This window comes from Peromyscus leucopus, chromosome 1 (assembly GCF_004664715.2).
Source record: "Peromyscus leucopus breed LL Stock chromosome 1, UCI_PerLeu_2.1, whole genome shotgun sequence".
NCBI classification, from domain to species: domain Eukaryota; kingdom Metazoa; phylum Chordata; class Mammalia; order Rodentia; family Cricetidae; genus Peromyscus; species Peromyscus leucopus.
This window is the reverse complement of record NC_051063.1, coordinates 78,681,966-78,694,113: the sequence shown is the minus strand read 5'-3', so window position 1 is coordinate 78,694,113 and position 12,148 is coordinate 78,681,966. Positions and strand designations below refer to the sequence as shown.

At 41.6% G+C, this 12,148-nt stretch overlaps 1 protein-coding gene across 2 annotated transcripts in view; it reads right to left on the bottom strand.

The window, feature by feature from the left end:
* The window catches only part of Xpo6 (exportin 6), a 114,775-nt gene that overhangs the window by 73,540 nt on the left and 29,087 nt on the right, over positions 1-12,148 (bottom strand). For both annotated transcript variants that reach the window (XM_028879886.2, XM_037210782.1), the window contains exon 2: positions 1,695-1,785. In XM_028879886.2, the coding sequence (XP_028735719.1) occupies positions 1,695-1,785 (91 nt within the window). The remainder of the gene's footprint in view (positions 1-1,694; positions 1,786-12,148) is intronic.

The following is a 12,148-nucleotide window of genomic DNA, read 5'->3' as shown; positions in this document are numbered from 1 at the left end:
TCCTCCACTGTTAAAGGACAGCTGGTCTCATCATGTGTCCCCACTACCTACTCTATTAACCTCCCGAGCGCGCTCTAACTTGTCTGGCAGGCAGGTGGGTAGAAGGGCCTTATTATGGCACGGCTTCCTTCTGTTCCCTTACGTCAACAGGCAAAGCCTGTGGCTTTTATGAAGACAACAACAAAAGCAAACAATGCGTCCAGTCACACACTCAGATTAAGCCACAATGACCAGGTACAAAGAGATGCACAAGACTGACCAACTGGTACAGAACAGTTCCAATTAGCCAGCATTTCAACTGAACATCTGTAATATGTGTTGTTTTATGGACTCTTTGTGTTGCTAATGTTAGGGCCCATGCAAGGAAAGTGCTCTTCCACTAAGCTATAACCCTAGTCTGCATAAAAGTTCGATTCAGATAAAAATCTTATACAAGGTTCCACTTTCAACCCATGAATATGCAAATGTGAGCAAGATTTAATGAGCAAATCAAAAATGAAAGCCAGCGACAAGAATTTGAAGAAATCAGAGTGGAAGATTATAGGAGACTAACATAGAGGAAGATCTACCTTTTTTGGTAAAATTTATATCTAGTATTTTCACTATAAATACAAAGTACACTAGTACCATAAACTAATGAGGTGATCACACTGGGTCAGGAGGATAATCAGTATAGAGAACCAGAGTAGCAAGCAGGGCAAGTCTTCTAGGCAAACACCGCTCATCTCCTGGACTCAGCAACCATCAGTGGTCCTCTGTCTATTCTACTTCTCTACAATGTACTCTCCCAGAAAAGAAAGGTGCAGGCTATCGAGAGTACCAACTATCAGATGACACAATGCTTCAAGGAGGCTAGCAAAAAACAGCCTATAGCAAGATGTCTTAGCCACCCGTAAGAGTCTCCACCCCAAGTAGACTTTGGATGACAAACAGGACCAAGAGGTTTAGCTGGCTAACATGAGTCAAGCCAATGGAGACAGAAATGAGCCTGTAGGGTTCTGAGCCAAAGACAGACCTTAGAGAAAGGTAAGCAATAAGTATGGTTACAGAGTACAGAGTAGTAAGAAAGCACCTTTCACTCAAATCCAAGGTTAAGAGAGGATCCAAAGGGGAACAGACTGCTTGAGCAGCACAGTGGGTCATGTCCCTGAGGCAGGCAGGACGTGACACTTGAATAAATTATTTCTTTCTAGTATGTTTGATTAACATAGCTGTGTTAATGAACATAAAAAGCCAAACGTGGGTTCTCAAACATGCTGAGGCCCCGAGACAGCAAGTGATTACACCTACATGTTCTCTCTGTTGCAGAGCCTTTATTCACAAAAACTGCAGAATGGGAAAGGTAACCATGACAAAAAGGAAGAAAAGGCTGGAAGGCTCCAAAGGTAGACCAGTAAGGGATTCAAAGACCACTCACTGTCTCAGGCGTTCATTCAGATACTTTCATAAGTTGTTCTTGTTTGAAATTAAGTGTTGTGGGCTTCTTACAACAACACTGCTAAGATTAGAAACAAAACAGAGGCTTTCCACTTGACCGAAAGGAAAGAGAACCAATCACTATGCCCTTGTAATTAGGTCTGCAGGCCCCACCTGCCACCAACCAGTAGCACCAGAGCAAAGCCCAGAACTCAAGGGGTACATGCAGGTTTGACCAGCCAAGGGTATCAATTCCTTCTTCCCCAAATTTCACTTACCTATCTCACGTTTTCTTTCATTGGTTGTACAATCATGGAAAAATTCTGTCATCAGACTTTCCAGTGCCCTGAGGGAAGCTTCTTCAGATGCCTGACAAAAGAATTTGAGAAAACATCAATAAAGTGCTTCTGCTTCCCAGCTCCTTCCAGGTACCATCTACAACAAGAGTAATTTACCTCCCAAACACGTTGGTTCAACATTCTTCAAATGCACAATCCAAGCCAGAAAAAGAAGAGGATTTTCCTTCTGGCTTAAAACCCAGTTTTAGTTATCTTCTACAAATGCATGCCAGGTAATTTTAATTATTTATGTTAAGAAGAAGAAAAACAATTCAAAATACAACTGTAGAAAGATTGAATAGGCAGAGCAAACAGATTCTAGGAGGCTTAGAGACCCTACATATACAATCTGGACACCCTTGGCTGATTAATTAGCCAGATGTTAATTTAATAGAGGACTCTTGGGGTTTCTGAAGATGCTTCAGAAGTTCTACATACAGTCAGCTTTCAATCTCACAGGAAGAGCCAATAAAGATGAATGTGCAGCTGAAAACAAAGCTTGGCACACACTCAAGTTCAACCTATACCAATTAGCAGAGAACAGACTGAGTAGAGATGCCCAGGGTAAGAGGTGAGGCCCTTGAGCCAGGCCATGGTGGCACTCGCCTTTAATCTCAGTAGTAGGGAGGCAGAGGCAGGTGGATCTCTTCAATTGAGGCCAGCCTGGTCTAACCCTGGCTGAAAACGTGTCTAAAAAGGTGAGAGAGAGAGAGAGACAGAGAGAGAGACAGAGAGAGAGAGAGACAGAGACTGACCGACCAACCGACCCTGAATACTGATGGGTTCCCTCTTGCACGTGGATCTCCCAACTCCACTTCCTTTTCACCCAGCAGAACAGCTGTAGTCAGGGGCACATGCCTGTGGTCTCAGCACTCAGGAGGATGAGGCAGGAAGATGACAAGCTTTAGGTCAACCCTGATTACACACCCAGTCTCATAAGAAGTTTTAAGTAATAATAGTAACAAAAAACACTTCATACAGCCTGTGAGCAAAAAGGTGAGTATCTGCAGAGCATGTCTGAACCATCATTGGCATTATCTACCTGGAAACTCCTACTTGCCTCCCTTCCCCAAAAGCATTTTAAGACAACAGGCTCACATTTTAACATGTTTTGTGTTTAACTGCGAAAGGTCTGGAGACCTCCAGCCAATCCTTTACTCCTGTGGAAACTGAAGCACTTCAACCAACTCCCTTACTAAGCCATTTACAAGTACAGCACCATCTACACCACCAACACTGGCCATGCACAGGCAATGCCAGGCATGGGCTGTGCCTCCCATACTGCTGGCACAGTAGGCTAAGAGATGACAAGTGAACTGGCCTGCTAAGTGATGAATTCCTCCCCCAATAGTATTAGCACTTGTGACTCAAAGAGAAGTTGTTGTCTGAATTGTATAGCTTGCAAGCCAACCAGGTCTATAAAAATTACCAATATGCCAGGTGAATAGTATACATCCAGCTACTTGACAAGCTAAGGCAGGAGGATCTTTGATCCTAGGAGTTTGGAGACAATATAGACACTGTCTTAGTATGTTTCATTAGTCAAATTTGGTATGTCATTTCATTTGAGAGAGGGAGGTATTTCTATTTAAAATTAAAACTACCACCAGGCCTTGGTATAAGTTTATCACTCATGCTACTCAGGAGGCTAAGACAGGAGGATGGGAAGTTCAAGGCAACCTAATGAGACCTTATCTCAAAATGAAGGGCTGGGGACATACCTCAATTGGTAGAGTCCTTGCCTAGCATGCATGAATCCCTAGATTTGATCTCCAACAGTACACACACACACACACACACACACACACACACACACACACACACACACAGAGTGGCATATGCCTATTTGTCCCAGCAGTCAGGGAAACTGTAGAGACCCATAGAGGTTTCCTAGTGAGAACTTACTCAGGGTCCAAGAATCTAAGCTTACTTTACCCAGCAGGGCTGCATAAGGGGATGATTTGACCACAGGTGTGGTTACCAGGTGTTTGGAAGGGTCTACACTTGGCTGGACAGTGTGCTTTGATCTAGCAAGGGGGAGGTCTTTTGCCCCGCCCCTTGGTGTTGTTATAAAAAGCCCTTTTGACTAAATGGAAAAGGCTGTTGGGTATTCACCCAGGTCCTCCCAAAGCTATCCCGTGTTCCTGTCTTTTCTCCTCTTCACTGTCTTTCTATGTAATATTTTCTTATCCCTCTCTCCTCTTCATAAGAACCCTTGAAAAGGTGGGAACTGGCCTCCCACAGAAGATGAAGGCAGAAGAAAATTCAAAGTCATCCTCATCTACAAAGTTTGAAGCCAGACTCGGGGCTGGAGAGAGGGCTCAACGGTTAAAAGCACATACTGCTCTTGCAGAGGACCCAAGTTAAGTTCCCAGCACCCACGATGGGTGACTCACAACTACCCATAGCTACAGTGACATGGGGATCTGACACCTGTGACCTCCTCAGGCACCTTTACACACTGTATACACACACACACACACACACACACACACACACACACACACACAAATTAAAAATGAAAAAAATACATCTTTGAAGCCAGCCTAGCCAATATGTGATTGTCTCAAAACAAACAATACAAAAAATAAAATAATAAAAACAAAAAAAATAAATAAATAAAAAGTAAAAGGGCTAGGACTAGACATGGTGATGCACACCTTTAATCCCAGTACTCAGGAGGCTGAGTGGCTGAGACAGGCCAATCTCTGGGTTTGAGGCCAGCCAGGTCTACGCAGAGTTCCAGGACAACCAGGCTAATAATGGCACAAGGCATGGGGGGGGGGTGTATGGGGACAAAGCGCAGCATGGCAAAAAAAAATAAAATTTAGAGGCTGTAGGAAAATTTAGAGAAATAAAGACATTAGAAAGTATTAAAGTAACTCAATGTTACCATTGAGTAACAAAACAAAAAAAATAAGTAGAGAGGGAGAGAAAGAGAGAGTAATCTTGCACAAATCCTAAACGGTCTTACAATAAAAACTCGGAGCTAGATATTGGGTAAATGCTGAAAGATCAGAGAGACAAAGGAACAAGCTACTAGAGACACTTCTCACCACTACCGAGTCCTCAGGCTGAATAGAAGGCGAGATCCTGTCTCCACACATCCTCTAGCTGAACGCCTCTGAGTCCTCAGCTGAAAGGCGCTTGTTCCTGTCTCCTCACACCTTATATACCTTTCTCTGCCCAGCCATTTCACTTCCTTCTTAGTGCTGGGATTAAAGGCATGTGTGCTTCCCAAATACTGGTAGCAAAGGCGTGAGATCTCAAGTGCTGGGATTAAAGGTGTGTGCTACCACTCTCTGGTTGTTTCTCTCCTAGACTGAATCAATCTCATATAGTCCAGGGTGGCTTTGAATTCAGAGACAGATCTCTGCCTCCCGAGTGCTAGGATTAAAGGTGTGTGCCACCACTGCCTGGCCTCTGTGTTGAGTGGCTGGCTCTGTCCTCTGATCCTCAGGCAAGCTTTATTTGATACACAATACATCACCACACAGAAAGGAGACCATGAAAAGGGAAGATGAGAGTTCAAGGGAAAGAGGAGAGAAGTGGGGCCTCAAGAAACTTCTGAGGTCACATACTCCAAAGCTCCCAAGCACAGCATCATACATTGCCATGCTGGTGTCTAAATTAAATGATCACTGACAGCCTCTCCCAAGAATCTACTGGTCTCTACTGCCAGTCAACCTACCCAGCACACTCCACCCCAACCCAAGAAGCTAAGGTGCAAACCAAGAAGCTCCAGCAACTACAAAGCCCAATGGACACGTGGCAGCTCCAGGAGACAGTGCTAGAACCAGCCAAGCACATCACCAGACACAAGTCCAAATACCAGGCTGTTTACATTCTGATCACTTCAATAATTACAACACTAATGTTGGGATGTTTCATAGGACATTGCAAGTTTCAAAAAAGGTGACCTATGTACAAGCACTAGATACACTAAGAATTATCTACCTAGCAAGGATGGCTACCCTGATTTTTACTTGTGTTTATTAGGTACCAAATAAAAACAGACAGGAACACTGCAAAACAAAAGGAATCAGACCTCCTCTGAAACTACACAAGCTTTCAGCTTCTCAAACAAGATTCCAAAATCAAACTGTGTTCATTTACAGTGGATAAAAAAGGAGTCCCAGGCTTCACCTGAGTAAAAACATTCAGAACAGAAGTAGAAGACAAACAGGCTATGTTCAGACCTGCAAATGGTTAAAAGACACTGCAGATCCCCCAACTGCTTCAGCAAGAAGGCCACTGGAAACTTTGCCAGCTGTCTAAGTGGCAAAGCCAGATCCAGACTGGCGGGTTAAGGACCTAAGAAGAGCAGTGAGGAAGTAGTAACACACGTAACACTACCCTTTCAACATACAGGAACGCCCCCAGGACTCTGAATTGGAGCAGGTAAGGGTCAATATCTCAGGATTCAGAAGATCAATCTGCTAGCTTCCCACCTTATGCTAAGATTTCTGTTTCAGGCCGGGCAGTGGTGGCCAACGCCTTTAATCCTAGCACTCGGGAGGCAGAGGCAGGTGGATCTCTGTGAGTTTGAGGCCACCCTGGTCTACAGAGCCAGGCACCAAAACTACACAGAGAAACCCTGTCTCAAAAAACCAAAAAAAGAAAAGATTTCTGTTCCAGGTCTTGAAGACTAATTTAAAACTAAGTGAGGGCTCTCATGATGACAGTGGGTAAGGCCCTTGCCACCAAGCCTGCCAATCTGAGTTCAACCTCTGGAACCCATGTGACGGAAGGAGAGAACAGACTCCCAGAAGATGTCCTCTGGTATATATATACATGTGCACCTGGATAAACACACAAATAAATGTATTTAAAATCAATCAATCAATCAATCAATCAAAAAGTTTTAGATGTACTATAAGTAAATAAACTCACTGAGACACAATGAACACACATACACACACACACACACACACACACACACACACACACACACACCAGACAAATCAGAAAAACTCTTAAATTTAAGTCACAAAATGTGAAAAGTCAAACAATAAAGCTTCCACAGGAAAATGCCTACATGACTGAGGATACAGTTTCCGCCACTGGGGACACATACAGCACTAAACACAAAGAAAGAGAACGACAAACCTAAGACCACTCGTCAGATGGCACAGAAGCTGCAGGAAGAGAGAAGACACTTGTATGGTAAGTGACAGAGTATAAAGTAACTTAACAAAGACAAGACGAGAACCTTTGGACAAAGTTACTTATAAAAGAAAGAATGAAGTAAGTATTCACCTCCTCAGAGAAACACAAATTTAAAACGGAAGAGGCTGCTACACAACCACCAGAATAGCTAAGTCAGAGAGACTCCGTGAGCTGGAGAGTTGTCTCAGCATTTAAGAGCACTGGCTGTTCAGTTCTAGCACCCACATGGCAGCTCACAACCATCTGTAATGCCAGTCTCAGGAGATTGAACACCTTCTTCTGGCCCTTTCAAGCACCAGACATGCACATGGTTCACAGATATGCACGCAGGCAAAACACCCATACAAAGAAAAATTAAACAGATAGTACCATGTGTTGGCTAAACAACTGAGATATGCAGATACTGCTCTCAGGAACATAGACAGGTGTCACCATTTGAGAAAGCTGTACGCCTTATGACTGCATTTAACCAATAGAAATCTGTACATGTACACCAAATAAAATGCACATACTAGTCACAGAGCCATTACACAGAATAAAAAAAAAATCAAGAACTCAAATTTCTATCACCAATGGAATGAGTGAGTTGTGGTTTGTTTATATGAGAGAATATTGTAATACAACATGAATGAATGAATCTTGTAGCAATAGCAAAAAAGCTCATAAACCCAACAAATGAAGGATGTCAAAACACACCCTTTCATTATGTTTGTGTGTGTGTGTGTGTACACGTACGTACACACACACACACACACACACACACACACACACACACACACATATATATATACCCACCCACCACTCACCCCGGGCAGGGTTTCTCTGTGTGGCCTTGGCTCACCTGGAACTCTCTAGTAGACCAGGCTGGCCTTGGACCCAGAGATCCACCTGCCTCTACCTCTCAAGTGCTGGGACTAAAAATATAATGCAATATTTTATATTAAAAAATTTTAAGCAAACAAAACTAAGTTGTGCTGTTATAGTCAGAAAATAGTGGTTAATTTGGGGAAGAGGGATTCCTTGGAACTCCAAGAATATTCTACTCTTGATTTGAGTGTTACACACTGTGACAGCTATTATTACTTGTCTATATGTACATGTATATATACTTTATATATATGTGTGTGTATATATAAAGATTGCACACTGTACTTTGAGCTTTCAAACTGCATCTTCAAGCTTAGACCATGCGTTTTAAATTGTATTTTCATCTGTCAGTACAATTACTCACTGCAGTGTAGAGAGAACTGCACCTCAGTGTGAGCCCCTTGGATTGTGAGGTACACACACTGTTGCCTAGGTGTTCAAAACAGCTACAACAGCAATGTCATATACTGCTGCTTCATTTAGTCACCTGGCTCACCCCAACTGAAAAAGGTATACACACTTAAAATCTTTGGGCAAAATGGGACGACGAATTACAGCTGCCTTAGAATCCTCTAGGAGAGCCCTGTACACATCTGAGACAAACCTGTCTTCTCTGCTGCAGAGCTGACAGCATGTACAAAGCTGCCTGCCTGGATTTCTGTTGCTGTCTATTTCTGCTTCTGGATGAGCAGTTCAGAGACCTGTGCTTCTGACTCACTTATTAAGGAACCACAAAGCCAGACAAGGCTCAGAATCACCTCATCAAAGAAAACTTGAAAGGAAGAGAAAGGTCACAGAATTTGATATTTTCTTTGACTCTTTTCCATATTTTCTATGGCTCCAGTGGGCCTGTAGATTTGTTTCATACTTCTTTTTCGCTTTATGACAACTTCCCTCCACCACAATTTCTGCCATTTTCTACTTTACTGCCTGTAAAATTAACTTCTTTTAGGTGGTCACCTTGATACCAACTTTCCCAACTCTGATCCAATCTGTTCTTCATAGCCAAATAAATGCCCCTAAAGGCAGACTTCTCAACCCTAGTTCATCTAAATCTAGCGCTACAGAGCCATTAAATCTAAGTTAACCTGGGAAACTAAGTTGTTTATTTGGCAAATGAGCTTGATACTCCTGAGATGTAAAGTTCCAGACTTGAAAGAATCAGAAGTGGCCTTTGGGTAGAGAGAGCAGTGGTCATTACATATGAGCAGCTCAGTGCGCAGAGGCAAGGATCTTATCCTCAGGTCCTGAGGAAGGCAGAGATGTCTGCAAGGATGAAGGGAAGGAGCTGGAAGCTCTCTAGTTCCCAAAGCTCCCCTGGAAGAAAGCCATCATGGTATTTGAATACTCACAGGAACTTCCATCCTGACTTGCTGTGGGAGAGAATTTACAGCTCAGCCTTCATTAAAGTTCTCACATAGACTATAAGCTGGACCCTGTTTCCCTTTTTACATCTTTTGTCTTTGATGGGTAAGAAAGAAAGAGAGGTATATAGAATAGAGAAAAGTAAAAGCCCAGAGGCAACAGAAGACGGGATAATTGTTAAGAAAACATGGCTAGAAACAAGCTGAGCTAAGGCTGGGCATTCATAAGTAAGAATAAATCACTGTGTATTTATTTGGGAGCTAGATGGCGGGCCCCTAAAGAGCAAAAGAGTTTAAAAAAAAAAAAAAAAGGAAAGAAACAACTACATTCTGGCATTCCAACATGAGGCTCAAACATTCACAGGGCCTGAGAAAGCTTAAAAATAAACAAACAAATGGACATGGCTCATTTAAGAAGTTCTGCCATACAGCAGAGCACTTAAAACAGCCTTTTTCCCTCTAAGTAGAAACAAAAACAAACAAACAAAAAAAATAAAAATAAAAATAAATTAGTAAAAAATGTCTGGGACTGTGCAGGGCAATGGCATTCCAGAACTGGGGGAATGGATGCAGTTCCTGGTCAAATGCACCTCCAATGGGGCCTGAGAACTTTAGGCTTGGTTCTCATGACCTGAGAAGCAGGCAGAGGTCCTAGCCACACAACTTAGCAGTTTAAAGGCTCATGTGGTCAGAAAATGATAGATATATACAGTAAAGTGGAGGGGGGGGGACACGGGAACAGGAACAGGGACCTCTAAATAGGTTCCAGTATGTTTTACAATGTGCATAGGAGAGAAAGGATATAGACAGTCATAGAAAGAAAGAAATCGTTTAAAAATAATAAAGTCTTTAAAGAGAGAGTAAAAGTAATATATTAAAAAAAAAAGCCACATAATGATGGGAAATACACAGGGAGTCTGGATCCTGTATAGTATTATGCTGTCTTTGAATTTTTTGATTGCTGATAAGCAAATGATAGCTGCTAAGAGACATGGGACTGAAAGAGGGACCAATAAAATAAAGCATCCTATATACTTTAGAAATGCCTTAACTTTAAAATGGAACTCAAAAAAATGCATTGCTTTGGAGAAGAGGTTTTGCTTTTATTTCCACAGGAAATCAGAGGCTGTGGATTCCTTCAGGGTTGATAAGGGTCAGGTTTGATGGGAGAGACCTCGTGAATCTTGACAAGTGATACATATCAAGAAAGGTTACAGCTGGTCTTCACAGGACTTGGCTTAATTTTATCAGAAACCCCTAAAGATGCCTTTGTCCACAGACAACAAGAAGCAGTCTAGAGAACATGACATCACATTCCTAAGAAGTGGGGTGGTGGTTGTTGGTTATTTGGTGGGTTATGGATGTTTGTTATCATTTAGGAGACTACAGGAATATAGGATAAAAAGATAACTATTAATATCAGATATTTTGCGTTGGCATGGATTTTGGTATAGTGATACAAATTTAAAGTTATTTTTGTTATACTATATATGTTTCTACTCTTATTTGGGAGTACTGTGGTTATGCAGCTCATTTAAAAATGCAATGTATAATTAAAAATGAGGTTAGTAGTTAATCTATAATAATCAAACTTATAGTCACATTAGGCATATTTTCAAAGTTAAACAGGTATATTTTAGACAGATAGATGATTTTTCAAACACTTCACAGAAATAGAATATAGCATTTAAGATGTTTAATAAACTAAGGTTTTTCATGACAATGAGACACATCTCCTCTTGACTTCAATTTACTTCATAAAAGGATGATAGGCATCGAAGAAACTCCCTATGGAGTTTGCTTTCATTGTGGCAAAGCTAGCCATTTGGGCAAGAAACCGCTCTTGGCTTGACTGTTGACACTGTGCTGTATAAACTGGACAGCAGGACACAGGAAAAAGACTGTTGAATTTTGCCAAAACAAGGCAGGACAGTCCTTCAAATTTTCTGCTTCACTGAAAAGTCTGTCAGATATTCTAGACCTGTAGGGCCAAAGATGGATGCTCCAAAACTGCATAGGAAATTTGGGTCACTGTCTAGGCAACCAGATGTCTCTTTTGTTAAGTAATATTACATCCTTCTGAGGTCTTTGATGGAGTTAAAGACTAAATTAGGAGTTATAGTTTTCCTTAATTATGATAGGAAGTAAATTAAGTATAAAACTTTGGAATCACTAAGATAAGATAAATAATGAAATATTTTCTCTGAATTTGCTAAATACAAATGGACTGAATATTATTATTATTATTATTATTATTTTTTTTTTTGGTTTTTCGAGACAGGGTTTCTCTGTGTAGCTTTGTGCCTTTCCTGGAACTCGCTTTGTAGACCAGGCTGGCCTCTAACTCACAGAGATCCGCCTGCCTCTGCCTCCCGAGTACTGGGATTAAAGGCGTGCGCCACCACCGTCCCACAGACTGAATATTATAAATGTAATTCTTACTTGATAACTTTTTATTGTATATAGTTTTACTATGTTAAAAAGTTAAAAACCTTTCGTTTTTCTTTAGACAAAAAGGAGGAGTGCTATGGAATATTAAAGAAGTGTTACATTCTTTTATGCTGTGGAATATTTCTTTAATGATGCAAAGATGTGCTGCATCTTTTATGTTGCATTTGTTTAACTCAGTGAAGCTGTTTCACTCTGCCTGTCTAAAATACCTGATTGGTTTAATAAAGAGCTGAACAGCCAATAGCGAGGCAAAAGAGGGATAGGTAGGGCTGCCAGGCAGAGAGAATAAATAGAAAGAAGAGGGAGGAGTGAGAAAAGAAGGAGAGGAGGACACCAGGGGACAGCCACACAGCCAGCCACAGAGTAAGAAGGAAAGAGAGGTAAAAGTCCAGAGGCAAAAGGTAGATGGGATAATTTAAGTTAAGAAAAGATGGCTAGAAACAAGTCAAGCTAAGGCCAAGAACTCATAAGAATAAGTCTCTGTGTATTTATTTGAGAGCTGGGTGGCAGGCCCCCAAAGAGCAAAGAATAAAGAAAAAGAAA